This window comes from Pristis pectinata, chromosome 9, assembly GCF_009764475.1.
Source record: "Pristis pectinata isolate sPriPec2 chromosome 9, sPriPec2.1.pri, whole genome shotgun sequence".
Lineage (NCBI taxonomy): Eukaryota > Metazoa > Chordata > Chondrichthyes > Rhinopristiformes > Pristidae > Pristis > Pristis pectinata.
The window spans coordinates 78,331,232-78,355,432 of record NC_067413.1 but is presented as its reverse complement, the minus strand read 5'-3'; the positions used below and the strand labels follow the sequence as shown (position 1 = coordinate 78,355,432).

Sequence of the window (24,201 nt, the reverse complement as noted above, 5' to 3'; positions counted from 1 at the left end):
AAAGAGAAATTGGAACAAGACCAACTACACCAAATAGTACAACACCTTTTTATGAAGAAAGGAAAATCTGGTCACTTGCTACTGCAAGTGGTCTTTTTAATACACTTGTCCATTAAAAGCATTATGGAAGTTTGGCTCAGTAACAAGACACTAGAACATTTGTCCCTTCAGATGGTTAAAGCAAAGGCAAAACAAGTATAAGCTATTGCACTAGGTAACTATGTATTCTTACTGTTACTCCATAAACGTGAAAGACTCATAATTCAAGAGCACTATAGGAACAAGCAAGCCATGAACATCTTTCTCATGAGTATAAGAACAGTTTGAGCACAAGATTCCCTGCAGCAAAATTCTATCCTGTCACTATCAGCTTTTTAAGAAGTTGGATCATATTGACTGTTTATCAATTTATACTTGGACAATTTGAGCTCCCTACTCTTATTCATGTCACATAAGTCATTGAAAAAAATTACTCAAAACAATGGTTTTAGAAAGTGCACCAGAGATCAAACTTGCCACAATCTCATGGGAGGAAAAACGTGAACAAGAATCTGTCTTGCTCCTAGGGAGAGGGCAGGGCAAAGGGGTGGGAGGGGAGATATAAATTCAACCTAGTTTGTCATAATTCCAAATGACACATCCAGCATTCTAAATGTGCATAATATGAAGCAGGAGTGTCAGGCAAATTCAGAAATATTTGTTCCAAATCAATCTCATTCATTTAACCAGCTACTTGAGAATGGGTCAATTCTTCAAACAAGAACATACAAGCATAGACGGAATGATAATTTCACAAAATACGAGCAGGCCACTGAGTTTCTTCAACCTATTTTGGCATTGAATTTAATGAATTGAAATGAAACTCGTAAGCTTGCAGTCCATGGAAAATATTAGTAAATTACATTGCATCTTTCATGCAACTTAATGCAATAAAACTTGATGGACCAATTGACAATTTTTTGATTAAACACCTAAGTCACTTAACTAAGCAAAATGTGAAGCCATCATATAAGGAGATGTTAGAATAATGATCAAAACTGGACTAAACAGTAAGCATTAAAAGAGAGAAGGCAAAATTTAGGAAGAATTTTACAGCTTAAAACCTGGAAGTATAGCTGAAAATGATATACCAATAAAATTGAAGGTATGTGAGAGGTCAGAACTGGAGGAGCTCAGAGGTCTTGGGATTGAAGCAGATGTAAATTTGAGAAAGATCAAACTACTAAGAGATTATAAATAAAAGTAAATGGTTCACTTTGAAAATACAATGGCTATTGTGTTTTCCAAACGTTTACAGCAGAATCATCCCATTTGAATTGTTGAAGTAAGTTGTCCCATTTCAGCTGGAGAATGTGAAGATATTATAATTGGCTTCTCCAAATCTGGTCTAGAAGAGAAAATAATATCTGCTAGAGTTCACTCTGCTGATATCCATTACTAACTCCGACAGAAAAGTACATGCTTATGAATGTTAAATGAAGATTGCATTGAACTGTGCTGTTTTGTCTATCGATTCCATTGCTAGGTTGAGACATCAAAAGTCTCGGACACTGTGGGGTGGTTCCCGGAGCAGACTGTCCAGACCATCTGGCAGAATGCCTCATCGCCAGAACTCACCAACAAGCACCAAGACCTCGCTTGGCTGGCGGTGAGAGAGGCACTCCCAGTCAGATCCTTCCTGCATGGTTGGGGCATCACCCCCAGCGCGCGCTGCCCCCGGGAGGACTGCGCTGGGGACGAGACGGTCACCCACCTCTTTGCGGGCTGTGGGTTTGTGAGGAGGGTGTGGCGAAAGATGCAGGGGTCCTTGTCACGGTTCATCCCCAGCAGCTGCATAACAGAGGATTCTCTGATCTATGGGCTGTTCCCAGGGATGCACACAGAGATGGACATCAACTGCTGCTGGAAGGTCATCAACTCGGTGAAAGACGCCCTTTGGTCTGCCCGAAAATTGTTGGTGTCCCGGCACTGTGAGATGTCCGTAGGGGAATGCTGCTGACTGGCACATTCCAGGCTGCAGGAGTACATGCTGAGGGACGTACTGAAGCTGGGCGCAGCCAGCGCAAGGGCTCGGTGGGGAAGGACGACAGTTTAGGGTTCTTCTGCCACAGGAGAGGGAGGGGCGGGGTCAGGCAAGGAAGCCCCTCAAATTACCTCTGTTAGAAATTCCATTGTGGCTGGTAAAACTGTCCTACATACTCATGCTTCTGGTGGGCACCTCCATTTAAGCCACCATTTCTAGTACATAACTGGAGAGAATCCTTAAGTGGATGCCCAGGACAGGTGTACAGGACGGTATCAGGAATTGGATTTGAACTGGATCTCCTGGACAGAACATTGCTCAATCTGTTCTGCATTTGCCACTATCATCCCTGAGTACTTCTCTTTGCCTCATCTTCTGCACTTTCTATTAACTTGTTCTCTTCATTCTTCTGAGCTGATGCTTGTGAAAGAGTGTGGTAAAGGATATTGTCTCCTGTGAGCTACTTTATGATCTGATGTACTGAAATAAAAGAGGAATACTGATAAATAGCCATCATGTGTAACTTTCAGTTGATGAATTAATCTCATAAAGGGCAGGCTAGGCATTTATTTTCTGGCAGTACCTGATTTTTCAAGTAAAATAAGAAGAAAAAGTGGCATCTTTTATTTAACTCCAGGCAGCTACCAAACTCTTTAATATTTTTCAGTGTATGCTACAAAGCCACCCCTTACTTCTGTACCATATATATGTTGATAATTGAGTTCACTTCCTGATTCTGAAGTGTTAATGTAAATAATTACCTGCTATCCCTGCTCTGATACATATGAAACACTGCTTTGCATCTTCCTTTACACTCTGCTTACTCTTATTTAGCTATTTTTTTTATCATTCAGTTATTTAATCCTTGTCTCCATATGCCTTAACCTTTCATTGGAGCTTGATGTGTAGTACCTTTTGAAAACTCGGGTAAGATCTACTGCTTTATCGTTCTCCACTCTTTCAGTTACCACTAAGAATTCTATGAAATTAGTTAAGTATTACTTGACTCTTTGGAATCAATTGTTTTAAAATCATCTGTGTCTTTCTGGATTCTCTATTAACTTGCATATTGATTTCAATTACTTTCCTATTGCTGACATTAACCTGACTGGTTTCCTTTCCAGAGTTTTTCTGTCTTCCTTGTTGCCAATACGAACTGTTTTTCTAAATTTATACCATTGCATCTGCTGCACCCTCCCTTGGTCCCAGTGATTCAAAGGAGTTCCTGAGGCAGCTAAACTAGAAGCTGTTCATTCTCTAGAGAGGACACGAACCTGTTAGAGAAATATCTTTGTATTCAGGGTTACCAGCTTGTTCCAGGTGGGTTAGAGATTTTACAGATTTTTGCACCAATCCATCAAGGCTAAGAGTGTTGATAAGACTTGCAAAAGTTCTTGCATCCACTGCTCTTTTATTGGCATAAATTTAATTGGGATGTTGATGCCTATGACATAACTCTTGATATTGATACTGAATACTGTGCCCAATTTGATGCATGGATCCGAGAATTTATTCATCCTTGTCTGCAATTTGTTACATGAGCTAGAGACAAATGCAGGCATCGTCCATGAGGAGCAGATCCTGAGTAGTGAGCTGGAGTAAGATGCATTGCTAAAATCTATTGTAATTACGTGGATTTATTTCAGCAGGTTGGAATGCAAAGGGAAGATTATTATCCTTCTTTGTACAAGAGCCTTGGTCAGATACCATCAGGAGTTTTATGATCAATTCTGGAAATGGAAGTCAAGGAAGGAATTGAAGATCTAGCTGGTTGGAAATGTAGAACTTTATTCCCCAAAAAACTCTAGTTCGTGATCTATAGGAACATCAAACCAAATATAGATCATTGATTCCCTTGATTAATCACCAATATAAAAATAAAAGTTTTCATAGCACAATACAAATATGGTATTTTTATACTATTGGGAAGCTTCTTGGAGTTGAACTGTATTTTGAAACGCAACAACTTCTGTGTCGGTTTTGTATTTTTCCAGAGGCGAGGGGCAATATCGTATGAAAGCTCAGACCAGACTGCTCTGTACATTCGTATGTTAGGTGAGTAAACCAACTCTGTTGTAATTGTGATGTGACTCAAATGATCAGAAGATAAATGTTTATTTATAATTATCTCTTGCTTGCTCTCATTCTCAATCTTGCTCTGGAATTTCCATAGCACTCATTCTGATGAGTCCAGTTTGTTTCTGTTATCTTTTGATGTTAGTATTGTTTCTTTTTTCCTTTACCTCAAGATTAGTTTTCTCCCTGCGGCATCTTCTAATTTTGTCTGTCTCTTCTCATTTCAGGCAGGAGGTGACAGGTAATTTATGTGGTGAGGTAACATCCTTTAAGTGGTTACAATTCAATTAGATTTGGCTAATTTGCTCCTTTGCACAAGATCACATTTTCTGAATTAATGATTGCTGTCAGGCTGTTGCTCCATTACTTCAACAAACCCTCCCCTGCCCACTACTTCCTTGACTTGCATCCCTTTGTCCTAATGACTTCAGTTTATGTTTGCAAGTTTCTCCTCATGAGCTTTGCAAATGTGGACTGCCCTCCACTTTGATCATCTAACTTTCTGTTCTTTATTCTTATTCTTAACCACTAATGCTGCTTTCCACATAAATTTCTGTGGCACTGTTTTTAGCAACTCTAGCACCCTCTTACTGTCTCTAACCATATCCTCTCCTCTTTCTGAAAACTTCAAGTACTAAAATCCAGTGTTAACTTTATGAGATTAATTTTCACCCAGTCACCTGCAATAAATTTGATGGAAAAACCATGGAAGTAAGAGTAAATGGCATTTTTAACGTTTTTCCAAGATTTTTGCAACTCTGGCACTGAAGCCACACTGAGCATTCACAATGATCCTTGTGGGAAAACATCAGTCCCTTAATTTTTAAAGTCTTATAATCAGTTCATAGCAAGGACTGTTAAATGGGTGTCAGGATGTGCATATGTGTGATCTAATGTCCACAGTGAGAAAGGAGAACAGGTGAATAGCAGTAGAAAAATTTATAGTAGTGTGCCAAGAAAGGCATAAAGGAGAGTGGAAATAATCAACATACTGGTGATATCGTTAAGATGGCGGGCAGACATGTGCTGCAAAGTAATTGACTCAAAAGTGAGAGTTGGGGTTCTGGGTGGAGCCAGTAAGAAATAAGTAAAGTTCCACCTAGCTTCTTGGGTGTTCCATCTTGAGGTTACAAAGGCATGAATGAAGAGAATTAGCTACTGGAAAGAACATTGAAATTCCTTCAACAACAGAAAATGCCTTAACAAAAGTATAAGAAGATTTAACCTGACAAAACACACAACCTGAATCGTCCACTAAAAGATGCATTAATGTCATATTCTTCTAATGAGTTGCATTTAGTGTGTTCTTATTATTTAATTATTTTAAAACACTTGTAGTTCTTTGTTTAGTTGTCTTTTCTTGCTTTCTGCTCTCAATGGTTATGTCTCATTGCTAGGTATGATTCCATCTGCATTATAGTTAACCCATGAAAGTTCTCAAAATCATACAAAATATTTCAAATTTTTTTGCAGGGGATGTACGAGTGAGGAGCCGGGCAGGGTTTCAACCTGAAAGAAGAGACTCTCATCCTTATGTTGATTTCCGACTTTTGCACTGTAAGTATGTTATTTGAACTTTATTATAATACTAATTTGGAAAGTTTCTGTTAGTTCAATGACAGTATCAATTCAATAGCAGCACTGAGGACTAAAATCTTTAGGATAAGATTTCTTTATTAGTCACGTATGTTGAAACACACAGTGAAATACATCTTTTGCGTAGAGTGTTCTGGGGGCAACCTGCAAGTGTCGCCACGCTTCTGGCGCCAACATAGCATGCCCACAACTCCTAACCCGTACGTCTTTGGAATGTGGGAGGAAACCCACGCAGACACAGGGAGAACATGCAAGCTCCTTACAGACAGTGGCCAGGATTGAACCCGGGTCACTGGCGCTGTAATAGCGTTACGCTAACCGCTATTATTTTAGAATGCCAAAATAATCCATTATTTTCTTTGTTCCCAACTAGCATTTTCATTATTTCTTTCTGCCTCATTCACTGCTGTCTTCAATAACCATTATGAGAAGCTCATGGATGATTTTATGACAAGGAATAATACTGAAGAACATAATATGTTGAGCTCCTATTACATTACCCACTTCCTCAGAAAATCAAAACTTTGCTATTATATGTCCTTGCACTGAACTTGCATTTTTCTTTACTTTTTCTTCTGTTTCCCTTGGCTACATAGCTGTGGCTAAGTTGGATTGCATAAAAAGGTTTAACATTGCTGATAGTTGCAAGGTATGTGTGAAAATGTGTAGACATAAAGGGATGGCTGTGCCTGCTAGGTGAGCAGGAGTGAGGAGTGAAATACCAAAGCAGATTAAAAAGGGCAATGTGAGAGGTTTGGATTAATATGCACAAAGAGATCTGGATGATTGTACTTTTTAGATTTAAGAGGCTATTAAGTTCTTGTCGCACTGAATCCAGGAGTGAGGAATTACACTTCTCTCTTTTGATTTCAGTAGTCTCCTCGAGCACACATTCTTATCAGTTGCAGGCTTCTTCCATCATTTGGGAATGTATACAAGCTTGTCTTTACAACCCTCAGCACAACATCCAGTGAGGCATCAGTGAATCTGCTGTTTAGTTTCCTTTTATTTGCATTGTAGGTAACACCAGTGACCATCAAATTTAATGCACTTATAGAAGGGCACAGAACTTTTTGGAAGCGGGCCAGATTGACAATCCACAGAAGTTCCAAGAACCATGTAATAATTTATTAAAGTAGTGTGTTTGCTTGAAGCCCCATGGAAAGTTTGTTAATTGCTATCAACTTTGTTTTTTCCCCCACCTGATTGTTCCATAAGTCACACCTCTGTGCTTATTTTTTCCCCATAAGCATTGCCCTCCATGATATATCAGTTGCTCTTTTACCACTTTTAGTTTTATTTTTGAATGATTCCATCAGGAAGAGTCAAGTCTTGTTAAATGTATATCCAGTCTTGGTGTGTCAATGAAGTCCTGGTGCCTGTATTATTGATTATTGACTGAACCGTTTGGGGGGCAGGGAAGAAACAATAGCACTAGTATGTTGGAGTGGGCTGAGTTCAACAGACTTGGTATCGATACAGTTTGGTCTTCCTATCACAGGTGTATCCTGCCGAGTCAAGGTTAAAATTCAGCCAATGGGCAGCTGGATGCTTTTATATTTCAGTTAGTTATCATCTGGAATGTGCATACGTCCTTATCTGGTCATGGTGTCATTCAGGGGTGGAAATTTGGTGCCTGATCCAGTCTGTCTCACTCAAATGTCACTCCAGCTTCATGCAATATGATTGATTTCAGACTTCCTGAAAGACCTAGCAAAACACACAGTTGTACCAAACGTGTATAGCCAAATTAATCTGGACTGATCATGCAGCCTTGACCTGGCATTCAATTTGGACATATCTAAAGTGCAATCAGCCCCATTGATCCTGTAGAGTCTCACTGTTAGCATTGAGGGACATGCCTAAATTTGGAGTTGTCCCAATAATCAAGAAACATCCTAATATTGTAACACTTGCCCAATCACACTTTTAAGCCAATGTCCCAGACTTCCTCCTCATACCTAGGTGTCTTGTTCTACTGCTGGAACTACCCAGCAATGGTGCCACAGTGCCATACAGTCAAGAGGGAATAGCTTGTGAGTTCTTAATATTTACTTCAGACTCGTGAAGTCTAATGGCATCAAGCTAAACAGCCAAGGAAACCACTGGTTATTACCTCTTGGTATCCTCTCTCAGCTGGAAAAATCTGTCACCACATCCTTGTGGAGACATTGAGGACATTTTCATTACATTTTGTGGCACTGCCACCATGCTAAATGAAATGGATTCAGAACAAATGCAGCAAATCAAAATGTGGTAGCGTTGAAGAGTCAGGTTTACTCCTCACTCTACTCTCATTATCCAAGTAACCATGACTGGTAAAATGAGGACTTTAGAAGAGCATGAGAGGAGGAAGCACAAGGCATACTTCAAATTGATGTGTCCATCTACTGAAGCTACAACACAGATAAATTCCAAAAACTGGGTCAGAGTAACTGTCATGGACATCAACACAGTGTTTGACTTAGTGTGGTATCAAAGAAACCCAAAACAAAGTTAATATCCATGTGAATCATGGGGAGAAAATCTAGTCAAACCAACTTTAAGGGAGGATAGTCTGATATTTGGAAACTATATGTCTCAGTTCCAGGATATTGCTGAAGTTCTTAATGGCAGTGATCTGAGCCCATCTTTTTTTTATTATTATGTTAGAGGTGAGGATGTTGTCTGATGATTCCGGTACTAATGATGCATTCTGCACCTATGAACAACAAGATTTGTTCCATGTTTGGGTGTGGATTGCTAAGTGGTATATTATGTTTGTCACATGAGTGCCAGACAATTGTCATCTCCAAAAAGAGAGAGTCGAGCCATTTTATCTTGATATTCAATGGCATTATTAACAACAAATTCCCCACCATAAAATCCTGGGAGTCATCATCGACTAGAAATTTAACTGGTCTAGTCACATGATTACTAGGACAACAAGAGGTGAGTGATTTGAGGTTTTGCTGCCAGCAGCTCAGCTTCTGACTCGGTATTGGTTTACTATTGTCAAATGCACTGAGATACAGTGGAAAAACTGTTTTGCAAGCCATCCATACAAATAATTTCAAAACATAAGTACTTTGAGGTACACAAGGGAAAAACAATAGCAGAATGCAGAATATAGTGTTACAGTTATACAGAAAATGCAGTGCAGATAGACAGTAAGGTGCAAGGGCCATGATGAGGTAGTGTGAGACGTCAAGAATTCATCTTTAATGTACAAGAGGTCCATTCAAGAGACTTATAACAGCAGGATAGAAGCTTTCCTTGTGCCTGGTGGTGCATGTTATCAGGCTTTTGTATTTTCTGCCCAATTGAAATGGAGGGGGAGGGAAGAAGAGAGGCTTGCCACTGATTTCAAAGCACAGGCCAAGAATGTGGTGGAATATTCTCCACTTGCCTGAGTGAGTGTGACTCCAGTACCATACAGGGATCCTGATCAATCTGGGATAAAGCCATCATTTAGTTGGCACTCCACCATTACCTTAAATAGTTACTCCTTCCTCCATGAGCACACCATGGCTATGGTGCATGCCAGGTACAGATGCAATGCAGCAACTGAGTTTATTTCAACAGAACCCTCCAAACTTGTGATTTCCAGCCCTAATGAGGTCAAGGGTATTGGGTACATGGGAACACCACTCTGTACGTTTCTATTTAGGCGTACAACTCCTTGGGAATATATTTCATTACTTCACTGTCACTGGGTAACTGGGAACTCCCTATTTAACAATATTTTGGGAGTACATTTACCAAGAGGACTGCAGCATTTCAAGAACATCACTCTCTAAGAAAATGATATGCTAATGAAGTGTCTTGACCAGAAACATTGACTTGTTGGCAGTCCTTTTTCCCTCCATAGATGATGCCTGACCCGTTGAGTTCCTCCATCTTGTGTGTTGCACATTTGATAGCAGATTTCTTATCTCGGGGTCAGATGTGTACAAGTTAGTGCCATACCAGAGGCTTGGGCACATAAATTTAGTTTTGCACTCCAATGCACTACTGAGTGAATCCTGCATTGTTGGGCATATTGTTTATCAAATGAAATGTTAGATCAATGTTTTAGCTGTGCACTCAGGTGAAAGCTGTAGATTGTGTCACTGTTTGGAAAAAGATGAGGGCAATTAACTCCATTGCCCTTTCCAATACTTATCTCACAGTCATCATGCCTTTTTAAAAAGGACTATTGCATTGCAGTTTTTCAGCATTTTCATTGTGTGATTTGGATGCCTTATTTACACTTCTAAAGTACATAAATAGAAGTAAAATACCAGAGTTCACTGTGCAAGTTATTGGTCTTTAAAGGGACTCTGAGTAAGCCCAACATCACCAGAACATTTGGATGGTTTGAGGTTGGAAGGGGGTTAATTTTTTTTTAATCCAGTATTCCTGTCCAACTCTTCTGTTTTTTCTACATCTTGGCATTTAACTCAGGACTGAAGGAATAGATGGTGTGCCAAGCTACATCCCATATTCATACAGTGGTTAATGGATAGGGAACTCGCATTTATGGTAATGAAGATCTGTGAGGGAAAACATAGGGGTATTCATTTTAAGATTATAGGTTCACTGTGAAAAATATTCTGCAAATGAATTCCTTGAAAGAAAGCCAGGCTAGTCTGAGATGGTTGAGTAATACGGGAACATCTCTGAAAACAATGGCAGGGGAGGCATAGAATTAAGTTCCTTGGTGCTTGTATGGAAACAGCCAAGTGGTTTTCAAGGCCTGGCCTTTAGAAGAAGCAAAGAGTCAGTAACATGCCCACATGCAAGTGTGATTCATAAGTGTTACCTCGATAGCTGATTCCTGGGCGGTTAACATCTCAGATGACCTGTCCTGGGCCCAGCACATAGATGCAAATATGAAGAAGGTACACCAGCACCTCCACTTAGAAGCTTCAGGAGATTTGGCATGTCACCATGCAAACTTCTACAGAAGCACTGTCAAACTCTACAGATGCACTGTCAAAAGTATCCTGACTGATTGCATCATGGCCTGGTACAGCAATTCTAACTCACGGGAATGCATACTGCTGCAGAGAGTAGTGGACGCAGCCCAGTCTATCATGGGCACAACCCTCCCTACCATTGACAGCTTCCACAGGGGGCACTGCCTCAAGAAGGTAGCATCTATGATCAAGGATCCCCACCATCTGGGTCGTGGCCTCTTCCCGCTGCTACCTACAGAAGCTTGAAATTGAACACCGCCAGGTTCAGGAACAGCTACTTCCCTACAACTATCAGGTTCTTTAACCAAGTTGCACAACCCTAATCCTGCATCAGCAATGGAATATTGAGGACCACCTCTTGCATTACTGATTGTGTCTTTTTTGCACTAATGTCTGCAGTCTTGCAGTCTTATTTTTCTTTCTCTTCACTATCCTGTATAATTTGTATTCTGTGTGTTGTCTGTGCCTACGTGCCTGTGATGCTGCTGCAAGCAAGTTTTTCATTGTATCTGTACCTCACTGTACTTATGCACATGACAAAAAACTCGACTTGAACATGCTGATGGAAAGAGGTGATGCATTCATAGATCTTGGAGAAAAAGGGTAGGTTGTGGGTGGTGTGGTGGTTTGTATTTATGTATTAAGTCCACAACTCAAACTTGAGAACATGTAGGAGGTTGTTAAATTGTGATTGGTGGAGACTGAACTCTGGAATTTTTTGGGGGGGTGGGGGGGGTAAAAAAAATGATCCATTTATGCTTTTGACTGATCTCTGATTCTGGCTTTGGGAGCGGAGGGCCAGGCAACATTTGTACATGTAAAAATGCGCAAAATGTGGTTTTGTGTGATTGAGGCTTTAACGATGTGGAACAAAACCCAGAATGGTTGTTTTTCACCTTTTTAGAGTGCACCTGAATTTGTAGGCAATTGTCTTCGTGATTTTGAGGGAGTATGGCTCATCCATAACATTGAAGTTGCTTTCTGCAACCTATAATATTGGCCTGAGGGGAATGTTATTGGTGCAAGGGGTTATGAAATTTGAGATAAGTGCAAGCCCCAGTGTTTTAAAAACAGTTTGTGGTTTGAGCAAACTAAGGTGACATCAGCATAGTCTAATGAAACTCAACTTTTGATGATTACAACTAAAATCAATATAGGGCAGTACTGTGATGCCATATAAGCTATATATGAAATAATCTTTGTTATACACTTTCTTTTTTGAAGTACCACCAGAAACTGGAGAATTGGCTTCAGCAAGGAAGATAAGAAGGTTGTTAAGTTTTCAAAGATATTTTCGATCAGGTCATTTATTTCGTGGTGTTCCTTCTCTGGATTCTCTCTGCATACTGGATGATAACTACAGTGGCCAAGCCATGGTGAGTTTGAAATGCTAATTTAATATCAATGGTCAAGCTGTGTAATAATGTTGGTGGTCACATTTCCTTACAATGAAAATATATTTGATTGATGGTTAGAATTTTAGAAATGTTTGTAATTGTGCAAATTTATTTGTAAAAACCGTCATTTGGTAGTGCTTTCGGTGGCGAATTCTGATGGGTAGCCAGTTTGAGACAATACTAGAAAGGATTTTACTTCTGTGTGACCATAACAATATAGGGGAGAAAACAGATATTGAAGTATGAATGTTCAAATTGATTGTTGTCTGGAAATTCCATTGCATTGTGCATGCTTTTATGTGCTATGCAACCAACACTTTGGATGAAAAATGCATAATGCAACTTTGAACCATATGTTTCCTTGCAAGTGACATTCCTACACATGATGAATATTGAGCACACAGCAATGGTGTCAATGCAATGCATGTTTTGACGCAGTTACAAATCAGCATTGGTTTTAACCTCCAACGCAGACTTTATTGGAAGGAAGCAGAGTCACTTGAGCATTCCTTAAAGGAATAGACCTTAACATGAGCCATTGAAAATCAATGACGAATTTAACTTAGCAACAGTAAATCAGATTTTAATTATTTGCCATTTGAGGTGGGTTTGGGATGTGGCAAAAGGGATGGGAGCTGGGGGTGAATGCTTCCTTCTTTCCCCAAAGAGGTCCTCTGCTGGTACAATATCCAGTCAAATGTCAGCAAAGTGGAGTGCCAGTTCTTGTGTCCAACCTGGCATGCATAACACTAGGACAACCAAAGTTGCCTTCCAGTAGTTATTCCAGCTGAGAACGAGTGGTTTAATTTAATTCATCCATAACTGCAGATTGCACAGGTGACTTCTCTTTGCATACGACTCTTGTAATCTCATGCAGTTAATGTGCATAACCATGTTAAAACATGGAATTGGCTGCTGACACACATGATGTTTTAGAGTCATAGAGCAATACAGCATGGATACAGGCCCTTCAGCCCGAAGAGTCCATGCCAACCATGGTGCCCACTCAGCTAGTTCCAATTTCCTGCGTTTGGCCCATATCCCTAAGCCCCACCCCTTCATGTACCTCTCCAAGTGCTTCTTAAATGATACATTGTGTCTGGCTCAACCACTTCCTCTGGCAGCTCATTCCATATACTCACCACCTTCTGCATGAAAAAGTTGCCCCTCGGGTCCCTTTTAAATCTTTCCCCTCTTACCCTAAATTTATGCCCCCTAGTTTTGGACTCTCCTACCCTGGGGAAGAGACGTTGCCATCCACCTTATCCATGCTTCCCATAACTTTAAACATTTCTTTAAGGTTGCCCCTCATTCTACATTCCAAGAAATAAAGACCTAGCCTGGCCAACCTGTCCCTATAACTCGGGCCCGCTAGTCCTGGCCACATGCCCGTAAATTTTTTCTGTACTCTTTCCAGTTTAACCACATCTTTCCTATAACAGGGTGTCCAAAACTGTATATAGTACTCCAAGTGTGGTCTCACCAACGACTTGTACAAGTAACATAATGTCCCAACTCCTTGTCTGCTGAAGGCCAGCTTGCTAAATGTCTTTTTCACCACCCTGTCTACCTGTGATGCTGCTTTCAATGAACGATGCACTTGTACTCCTCGGTCCCTCTGTTCCATTACACTCCCTAGTGCCCTACCATTCATAGTACAAGTCCTACGCTGGTTTGACTTTCCAAAATGCATTACCTCACACCTATCTGTATTGAAATCCATTTGCCACTCCTCCGCCCACTTTCCTAACTGTTCAAGATTTCCCCCTGTAATCTATGATACCCTTCTCCACTATCAACAACACCTAATTTTGTGTCATCCGCAAACTTACTAATCAAGCCTTGTATGTTTGCATCTAAATCATTTATATAAATAACATAACAAGGGTCCCGACACCAACCCCTGTGGCACACCATTAGTCACTGGTCTCCATTCCGAGAAACAATCTTCAACCACCTCTGCTTCTTACCTCTGAGCCAATTTTGAATCCACCTGACTAGCTTTCCCTGGATTCCATGGGACTTAACCTTCCAGACCAGCCTACCATGCTGGACCTGAATGTTTTGTGCACATGAAATTTACTTCCAGCAGTCCTGCCTGAAATTTGAGGGTGGTTTGCAGTTTTATGCGCAATGCTATTTTTAGGCCCTTTTTTTTTAGGCAGGTTATTGAAGGTTTTCAATTCTACCTTCTCAATAAAAGTAAAATACTGCACTTGGATGGAAATCTGAAAAACAGCGTATGTTCGAAGTAGTTAGTCATTTGTCATTTATGGAAAATGAAGCAATGATAATGTTTCATGTCAATTAAATTTTCAAAGCTAATCAGCTAATTAAAATGATTATTGAATTTCCCTCTCCATATTTGCTGTTTGACCTGCTAAATGTTTCTTGCATTTGCTATGAATCATCTTAACCATTGCTTTCAAAATTGCTTACTTTTAGTCCATCTAATTGAAATAGATCAGAGGCAAATTCAGTAGTTCCCAAAAATAAATTGCAGGGATTGAGATGTGTGGTTACTTCAAACCTGTTACTTCCTTCTTGATGGACAAGAACCACAGCCTGGCCAGGTACTGGTTGATATAAGAACAAAGACAGTGAAAATGAAGATGCATTGTCACTCCACTTAACACCCATTGTTACCAGTTTAGATGTGTAGCATGAAATGTACACATTAGCTTAGAAGTAGAATCTGCATATGGCAAGCCACCAAAATCAGGAGGAGAAGGCTCATTGGATTCCTAATTGGCTCAGTGCTAGGAAGCAGAGAATGATAGTTGAGGGTTGCTTCTCAGACTGGAGGCCTGTGTCTAGTAGTATGCCACAGGGGTTGGTGTTGGGACCTTTGTTGTTTGTAATTTATATAAATGAACTGGATGTAAATGTACAAGGAATGGTTAGTAGGTTTGCAGATGATACTAAGATAGCTGGTGTTGTAAGCGGTGCAGAAGGTTGTGAAAAATTACAAGGGGATCTTGATCAGCTGGCTATGTGGGCTGAGGATTGGCAAATGGCTTTCAATCCAGATAAATATGAGGTATTGGATTTTGGGAGACCAAACCAGGGTAGGACTTGTACAGGGGAGTGTTATGAAACAGGGACCTGGGATTGCAAGTGCATAGTTCACCGAAAGCAGCTTCACAGATAGATAGGGTAGTGAAGAAGGTGTTTGGAATGCTGGCCTTCACTGGGGCATTGAGTATAGGAGTTGGGAAGTTATGTTGCAGTTATATAAGACATTGGTGAGGGCGCACTTTGGAGTATTGTGTACAGTTATGATTATCCTGTTATAGGAAAGATGTTATTAAACTAGAAAGTGCTGAAAAAATTTACCATGATATTGCCTGGACTTGGGGGCCTGAGTTACAAGGAGAGGTTACATAGACTAGGACTTTATTTCCTGGAACGTAGAAGATTGAGGAGTGACCTAACAGAGGTATACAAGATCATGAGGGGCATAGACAGGGTGAAAGCACATTGTCTTTTTCCCAGGGAGAAGGTGCTTAAAAGAAGAGGGCATAAGTTTAAGATCAGAGGCAAGAGATCTAAAACAGACATCGGGGGCAATTTCTTCATGGAAAGGGTGATGTGTATTCGGAATGAGCTGCCAGAAATATTGCTTGAGGCAGGCATATTAGCAACATTTAAAAGCCATCTAGATAAGTACATGATAGGAGAGGTTTAGAGGGCTATGGGCCAAACATGGGCAGATGGGACTAGCTTGATGGGCAACACAGTTGGCATGGATGAGTTGGGCCAAAGGGCCTGTTTCCATGCTATAAGACTCTGAATCTGAAATGAATAGTTAGTACTTGGGTCAGGAGAAAGGGTAACTCTGGTTTCGAAAAGTTGTGCTGAAGTGGATGGATGAAATTTGACAATGAAATTTGTGATGCATTTGCTACCTGTCAGGGAGTCTACTTGCAGCTTCAAGGAGTGTGAAGAGCCCTGTACCAGCTATGCATAGGGCTTTGCATAGAGCTTGGAGCACATTGCATGTGCTGTCGAGGTTAGGTGAGGATTGGTGATTGGACTCTCTCGTGTTGGAGATGATAATTGCCAAGCATTTGGGTGGCATGAATGTTTTTGCTAGCAGCAAATGCCTGCATGTTATGTAGTCTTACAAACATTGTTTGCTTCTTTATCTGAGGAATTGGGAATGGAATCATTAGTGTAATCCCCATTTATGACTTTATCTTTGGGATATAGTCATTGACAAAGATGGTTGAGCCCAGGACTGCCTAGAGCAGTCATTGGAGTAATGTCCTGAGGCTGTGGTGATTGGCCTCCAAAGGCCATAATCATTTTGCTTTTCATGAGATATAAATCCAACCATTGGAGTGTTTTTTGTAATTTTTGTTGACTGGATTTGCCAGAGCTCCTTGAAGGTACCTTTCATTAGATCCTGATTTGATGTCAAGGGCAGTCAATCTCATCTTGCATTTGAATTTGGCTGCTTTGTCCATCTTCTAGGCCATAATGAGTCTAGAGCCAAGAAGTCTTGTCAAAATCCTAATTGAGCATTGGTGAGCTGTTTATTGGTGAGTAAATGCTGCTTAATAGCAGAGATGAAGATGCCTTCTGTCACTTTACTGTTGACTAATTAGGTTGTAGTTAGGCGGATTGAATTTATTCTTTTTTGTTCAGGATATACCTGAGCAATTTTCTACATGGTCCAATAGATGCCAGTGTTGTTTCATTGGGTTGGCATCTCATTTTTAAGTCCATCTTGTGCTACTCCTGGAATGCCTTCTACGTTTCCTGTTGAACAAAAGTCAATCCCTGGCTTAATGTCGATGATGGAACGAGGAATATGGTGAGTCATGAGATTACTAGAATATAACGCTGCTGCCATTGGCTTGCCATGCTTCATTGATTACATTTAGCACAGTGGTAGTGCAACAAAACGTGATGAATGGTGTATTCAGTGTGATAACTAGAAATTGTCTCCACAGGCATTGTTCTGGTCATTCCTACCTTGGGTTGATAACTCTGCAACAGTCCTTAATTGGTGAGGAAGAGTTCAAGTAAATTGGTTCTTTCACCTCCTGCCACAGACCCAGTCTGGTAGTTGTGTCAGTCAAGACTCTGCCTGTTTGGGCAGTTGTGCTATTGAATCGCTCAGTAATAAACGTTGAAGACTCTCACCAAGAGTATATTCAACGCCCTTGCTGCTCCTAAAGCTTCTCACAAATGGTATTTAACATAAAGGATTCGTCAACTAAGAGAAGACTGTAGGAATTGCACATAGACTAGACTCGGGGAGGCTGGCAAATTCCCTTCACTGAAGGATGTTTGTGATCCTGATGAAATTTTGGGACTATCTGGAAATTAGATGATAATTCCAGACTGCTTTATTAATTGAAGTTAAAATCCCCAGCTGCCTTTTGAAGGATTTGGACACGTGTCTTTGGATCATTAGTCCATACCTCCACACTGCTAGTCCAGTAATCTAACACAGTTGTGCCTTTGTTCCTGAATCAACAATCATAGCACCCTGCGGGTGATGGGGGAGCGGGGTGGCAGTGCCTATTGCAGAGCTGAATTTTGTGGCCACGTCTGTAGCGAAATAACTTATGCCCATAAACTGGGAGGGTCTCTGGCTTTCACATGTTACCAGTTCACTCCTAATAATGGATGCTGTACAATGTAGTGTTGCCTCTTTCTGGAAATTCTTTATATACCACTTTTGAGACACCTCTATACTCTTTACATGTCAAAGATACATTTCCATAATGTAATCACATAAGATTATGTTCTGTGATAAGCTTTTGGATATTAATTTGAATTTATTAGATAATGATCGGTCCAGGAAACTAGGCTACTTTTCATCCTTAGTTGTAGGGTGTTAAAGCAAATAATAACTTTTAATCCACAGTCACTAATTTAGGAAATAATTTAGTTGAAACTGACAATCGCCACCAGGATATATGATTAGCAATTAAGCCAATACAGTTCTTTTTAAAGTTTTGTAGATGTAAGCCACATTCATTTTGGTTAGCATCTGATGACAATTAACGTTATGGTTCCCAGCAAACTGGAGTTAAGCAGTGGCCTACTGGTGGTTGTTATATTTCTTTAGTCTAAAACCTTGTGAATCACCAGCGATTTAGCCTTGGAAGATGAAATTACAGTCCAGGTGCATCGTCTCCTCATTATTAGTGACAGCTGTCGGAGAGTCCTTATGTAATTTATGGGAATATATGTACAAAGTTTGGTGTTCTTAATATTGTGATAAACAGTCTTGACATTCTTTTGAGTTTAGAATGTTCATTAATTGACAAGCCATGAAACTGAAACCATTTTCAGAAATGAAATTTTAGTTTTAGCTGTGGCGTAACCATAATCTTTTGTTATAGTTAATGAATCGTATTCGAAAAACATGGACTGTTTCATTCTAGAATATTTCATTTGGGATATTCATTTAATTCACATCTGATTTTTTTTTAAAAAATAGATCCGTTATGCTTAACTATTTTAAATGAACTTGTGTTCCAAACATGTTGCTTACAATTAGGAAGTTTAATCATTTACAGATACTGACTTGCTGTATCTTGCACCAGGTTCCTATTGAAAATTGTGTACCTATCTCATCTTTAACACAGACTTCACCCTTTTTATTCACTGTTCATCCTCCTGAATAGAATAAAATTTCCACTTGGCAAATGCCTATAGCACAAGAGTCATGTTATATCTTTCTACTATTCTTGGCAATTGTTTATACCAGTGATTTATAGCCATCTCCAAGCAAACAGCAATCTAATGAACAGTGGATTACGTTCTCACTGTACCAACGACTCTCTAGCCTCTGCCCACTAAGGTTCCACTTTTTTGTCCTGTTTGAACAAAGAGCCAACTTTTCTCAGTGATGGACTTTTCTCAGTGTAACCTCAGGATAGGCACATTGTAATAATACAGAAATAAACAGTTCTTTAAAAATGAATTTCAGTTTTCAAGGATTTTTTTTTCCTGAGGATTATCAATTTTGTGCTTTCAGTGTATGCTAGAAAAGGATGGAAGTTGGAATTTTGACATCTTTCTTTTTGACAGATTAACAAACGGTAAGTTAAGTTAAATGATTTTTCGGTTTTTTTAGGAAGATTGTGCTATTCTTCAAATTTGACAAATTGGAATTTATTGATATATTTAGTTTAAAGATTAACTACTTCTTGATGGATGGATCTTTCTTGAAATATCTAATATTTCCAAAATACTAATTTTTCTAAAAATCAGCCTAGAAAGAGGATAAGGAAGTTGTTTGTGACTTTCTGCATGTGCATCTGTAACCTGTCGGCTAGTTAGACCAAGGAACCACAAATCATTTCGCATTTCATTTCAGAGCATGAACAGATCAGATAGGGAACTTGTGTCCTGAATCAAATTCTACAAAAACAAATGTCTATATCATGACAGTTCCTATCATATTCCACAACCTATTCCCCAAAATTATGTTGCAAGCACAGAATTACGTAAATTGAGAAAAACTGTCCCAACCATTCCACCTCTTCCCTTCATGTGCACAGATCAATGCAGGAATAGCTAAATGATAGCCTTGACCTCGGGTTCACCTTTCCCCAGGGTATCAACATAGCCTGCCCAGATAAAGCCAGCAGATTAAAATTTATAGTACATCTTCCATGAGCAAATGTGCAGGTCCCTTTTCAATACCGTGTATGTACTAGGGACATAATTCTATCAAAAGGTGATGTAACTTGAACTATAGCTCCCAGAGCTGTCATGCAAATTTCTAATCTGACCAAGAATGTTCATGGCAAAGCTATTTTTCTCTGGGCCATCTCCTTTTAGCTGCACTGTCTAATCTGAATCTAATCTAATCTGAATCTGGTATCTGAAGTTAGGATGACATTTTGTCTACTTTAAAGATATTTGTGATGGTAGTCAGTATTCATTTACCAAAAATAGTAAATACAGTAATTACGAAATAGTGAGATGAAACTGAAGGCTTATTTGTGAGGATTAAGTCTATTTATCTTAGCTGTAATGGATTAATATTGACATGGCAATATAGGATTCTACAACTTCCAAGGTTCATGGAAAAAATTTTATTGAATGCACAAGTTACATATTGTATCTATAAATCGAATGTTTATTGATGAATTTTATTTAGCTTTTATCATTATATCGGGTAAGAAAATCGTGGGCTACAGTGTTACTCGATTGTTTATGACCATTGTTGTTGAAAGCTAATTGCATTCTATTTTGATTAGAATATTATTGCTCTATACAATGAAATAAACTAACTAAATAAATAACAAAGGAGAGCAATTCTGTGGTGGAGATTGCTGTTGACTCTAAAATTCCTCGACCTCCTCTCTCCACCACAAGTACACAATAGAAACATGTTTTTCTTTAAATCTTTGGAAGTCTGAATTTTTCCGTTAAAGTAGTAACTTGCTGTAGTCTCCAGGGAGCTATTGGATAACTGACATTGGATCTACATAACAAAGCAAAACACAGAATGTGCAAAGGGGACCATTGGATTCCCCTCATTGTAATATGGATAGATCCACAGACTGCATTAGCCATTACGTAGGATTAAAACAAAAGGTCATTTCCTGGTTTGTACTGAATCAGGTGATCTCTGCTGAATAGTGGAAACATTATAATTGATTTCAACCTTGGGCTGGAGAGGGAAAGAAATTGACTAATGTCTTGTTCCTTCTGTAGAAACTCTTGAATTGTGAGATTGTGGCTATGAGGGGACCATTGAGTCAGGGTGTTGTGCCCTTTGATTACATGAATGAGCAATTTGTGGATTTCTTTGCTCAAAAGTTGAGACAATTTGCTTGGCTGCTGTGATCACCATTTTCTCTATTAAGAAGTCATAAATTGTTATTACAAAGTCTAGAATTTCTCTTTTTGAAGAGAGTTGTCCAATATGTCCTTCTATCTTGAACCACCTTCCCCTCCCTGACCATATCCTTGCCAGACTCTCACTTTCTCAATGGCAATCAGCCCTTGTGCCTTCATTTCCACACTGATGTAACTCCAGATTGTACAATTTCTCTTTCATCTAAAATGTACTAAAGTCGTCGAGATCTGTCTACTCTTCTGTCCACTTCAACTATTGTCCTGTCTTCATCTCTCCATTGCAGATCATCATATTGCATCATCTCCCCTTCCTGTCAGATCCTTCAGTTATTTTGTCTCCCCTTTCCATCTGGCTTCATATCCTCGTGTTGAATGATCAATATGAACATATGAATAAGGAGCAAGAGTCAGCCACTTGGCCTGTCAAGCCTGCTTTGCCATTTATAACTGATCTGATTGTAACCTTATCTTTGCATTTTCTTCTACTGGTGGTAACCTTTCAACCCCTGCTTATCAAGTTTCTATCAACCTCTGCCTTTAAAATACACAAATACTCTGCTTCCAGCATCCTTTGAAGTGGAGTTCATTGAAACATAGAAAGTAGGAGCAGGTCCTTAAAACTTGCTTTGCCATTTAGTTCTATCATAGATATTTATCTGTCTCAAAGCATATTACTGCTTTCTCCCTACACTCTTTAATGCCATTTGGACCTAGAAAATCATCTGTCTTTTTCTTACATGTATTCAGTAAATTGGCTTCTACAACCCTCTGGTAGTGAATTCCACAGGTTCACCATCCAATGAGTGAAAAAAGTTTTCCTCATAGTGGTCCTAAATAACTTGTGTAACCCGAGACTGTAACCGCCTTGTTCAAGACATCCCTGCCAAGGGAAACATTCTCCCTGCATCCAGTCTGTCTAACCCTATAAGAATTTTGTAAGTTTCAATGAGATCCCTTCTCTTTCTTCTAAACCATAATGAACAAAACCTAGTTGACCTGATCTTTCCTTATATGGCAGTCTCACCATCCCAGAAGTTCCAAAGACTCAATACTATGAAGGGCAAAATTTTGCCTCATCTTTGCCTCAAAAATTAATCGCATAATTTTATTTTCAAATCTCTACAACCTGATTTGCACTATATTGACAATAACTACAATTTCCTGGTCAATATCTTCTTACTATGATGCACTATATTCCTTATTCTTCCTCGGCTTCTGTGGGATTGTCAGCCAACAATGCCAAACATCAGTCACGCCTCTCTGGTCCATCTGCCCTAACTGCCTATCCTGGTTTAAACCTACTTGTAGTAAAGTCAGTTACTTCTGCAATGGTTTCCTTAACTGGATATACACCAGAACTCCATCCTTGGCTTACTATTTCATTTCTTTGCTTTCCTCAGTGATATCGGTCATAAATATTGCATAAAAAGAAGGGTCCTGACCCGAAACATTGACTGTCTGCTTTTCTCCATGGATGCTGCCTAGCTTGCTGAGTTCCTCCAGCATCTTGTTTTTTTATTTAGATTCCAATATCTGCAGTCCTTTGTTCCTGTCATATATTTTGCATATATGCTGAAGGCATTTGGGTACTATCCTCCCTCACTCGTTACTCCCCCACTATATCAGTGCTGACTGTTAAGCGAATATCATGCACAAAAACTATGTTGCCTGTACCCTATCATAAAACAGGCCTTTTGTCCTCTTTTGTTCCTTTGCCTCTCCATTCCTCAACATGTTGATTGAAAAATGCATGACCTCTTCTCTTTCGGTCTTTGATACTATATGTGTCCTTTTTTTTGAATGGGGCTGCTTAATTGGTGAATAAAGTCCAGTCGTACCTAATTTGTTCTTGCATTTTAGGGGAGAAAGGTAAATTTATACAGAAGTTTCAGGATGAGTGAATTGGAAACAAAAGATCAATGTCTGAATGAATTTTGATTGTTCAAGTTGTATTTCTTTGTATTTCCCCTGCATTTTCTAAAGGCACGACGTCTTAGAAAAAGTTGATATCTTGTATTTTTTTTAATGCATTCTGAAGGGTATTCAGAATCTGGAGCTATAAATTGCACTGATTTTTTTATCCATGGACATACACTAAAATAAAAGAAATTGTTTGAGTCGCTATTGATACCTGATTTTTTTCTTCTACACAAGTTATCTAAATATTAATTTAAAATATAACCTTCAAACACCTTGGAATAGAAAATTTTTAAAATCTTTACAGTTTACTTGTGAACATAGAAGACGGCAGATCTGTGCATAATTCGCTATTATAGTTATGTTTGCTACTCAAACCTTTCCTGCTGAAAAATTTTGCTTCAATATCTTTAGGAGTGGACTGGTTAATTATTATCACTCAGATTTTAAAAGTTATATTAGAGACAAGTGAGTATATTTTTTCATGTTTTATCAAATAGGGCCCTGAAGATGTTGGCCTAGAATTTACTTTATTGCCATTTTTAATGGCATTAATGCAGCATTGTGGATGACCCTAACAGTTATTGCAAAAGTCTGTTAAAGATCAAGATTTTCAGTTTAAAGTTCACAGAAAAGCATTCTCAGTTTTCCCTGTGTAATGTGCTACTGTGTCATTTTCAATGTGGCACACTTATCTTCTACAAATCACAGCAGCCAGCACTTAGCCTCTCACCTGCAATCTCAGCAGCTGTAGTTACTGCAGCCAGTTCTTAAAGGAATATGTTAATACAAGTCATATTCTTCCAGCTGCAGGGGAGTGTTGGTACCAAGTGATTGGATCCTGTGTTGATGGAAGGGAGATAGTACAGTGCTTTGAAGGGGTCAGAGAGATTTGGACAGGCTTGTTGAAGAACAGTGCCTGCAGGAGAGTTGTGTGCTGAGTGCCAGGACCTTAGCCAGGCTCTCTTGGTTGGAGGAGTAACACTAAAGGAGTGCAGTTTGAATGCCTGCATTTTTGCAGGCAAAACCCTAGCCACGGTTGAACCTGTATTTGGGGTTTCAGTGAGGGCAAAGAATGTGGTTTGGGTGTAGGCCCTTTTGATAGCACAATTTCAGGGGAAGCAGGATTAGTAAGATTGTTCTGTAAATAATTTTTTTTTGGACTAATGAAGTTGTATCATGCTGAAGTTGAATTTTGGATATGTGTTGATATCATTTGGGAGAGTCTACAATGGAAGCGAGATGCTAGGGCAAGCAAAAATCTCTCAGAAAAGTCAGGAGTCAAGTTTCCTGACTGACACTAAGACATCCAGAGATTGGTGTAATATTGCCATTTTCACCTACACAGCATTGGAACTGTGTTAAGAAGTTTATAGACTGAGTCTCTACATTGTAAGGCACAGGGATCAGTTTCTGC

General features: G+C 39.4%; 1 protein-coding gene across 1 annotated transcript in view; it reads left to right on the top strand.

Annotated features, from left to right (window-relative positions):
- pde7a (phosphodiesterase 7A) overlaps positions 1-24,201 on the top strand; it is a 108,280-nt gene that overhangs the window by 52,518 nt on the left and 31,561 nt on the right. Inside the window, 4 exon segments of the mRNA XM_052022603.1 lie at positions 4,018-4,078; positions 5,573-5,656; positions 11,860-12,011; positions 19,033-19,096. Of these exon segments, the coding sequence (XP_051878563.1) occupies positions 4,018-4,078; positions 5,573-5,656; positions 11,860-12,011; positions 19,033-19,096 (361 nt within the window).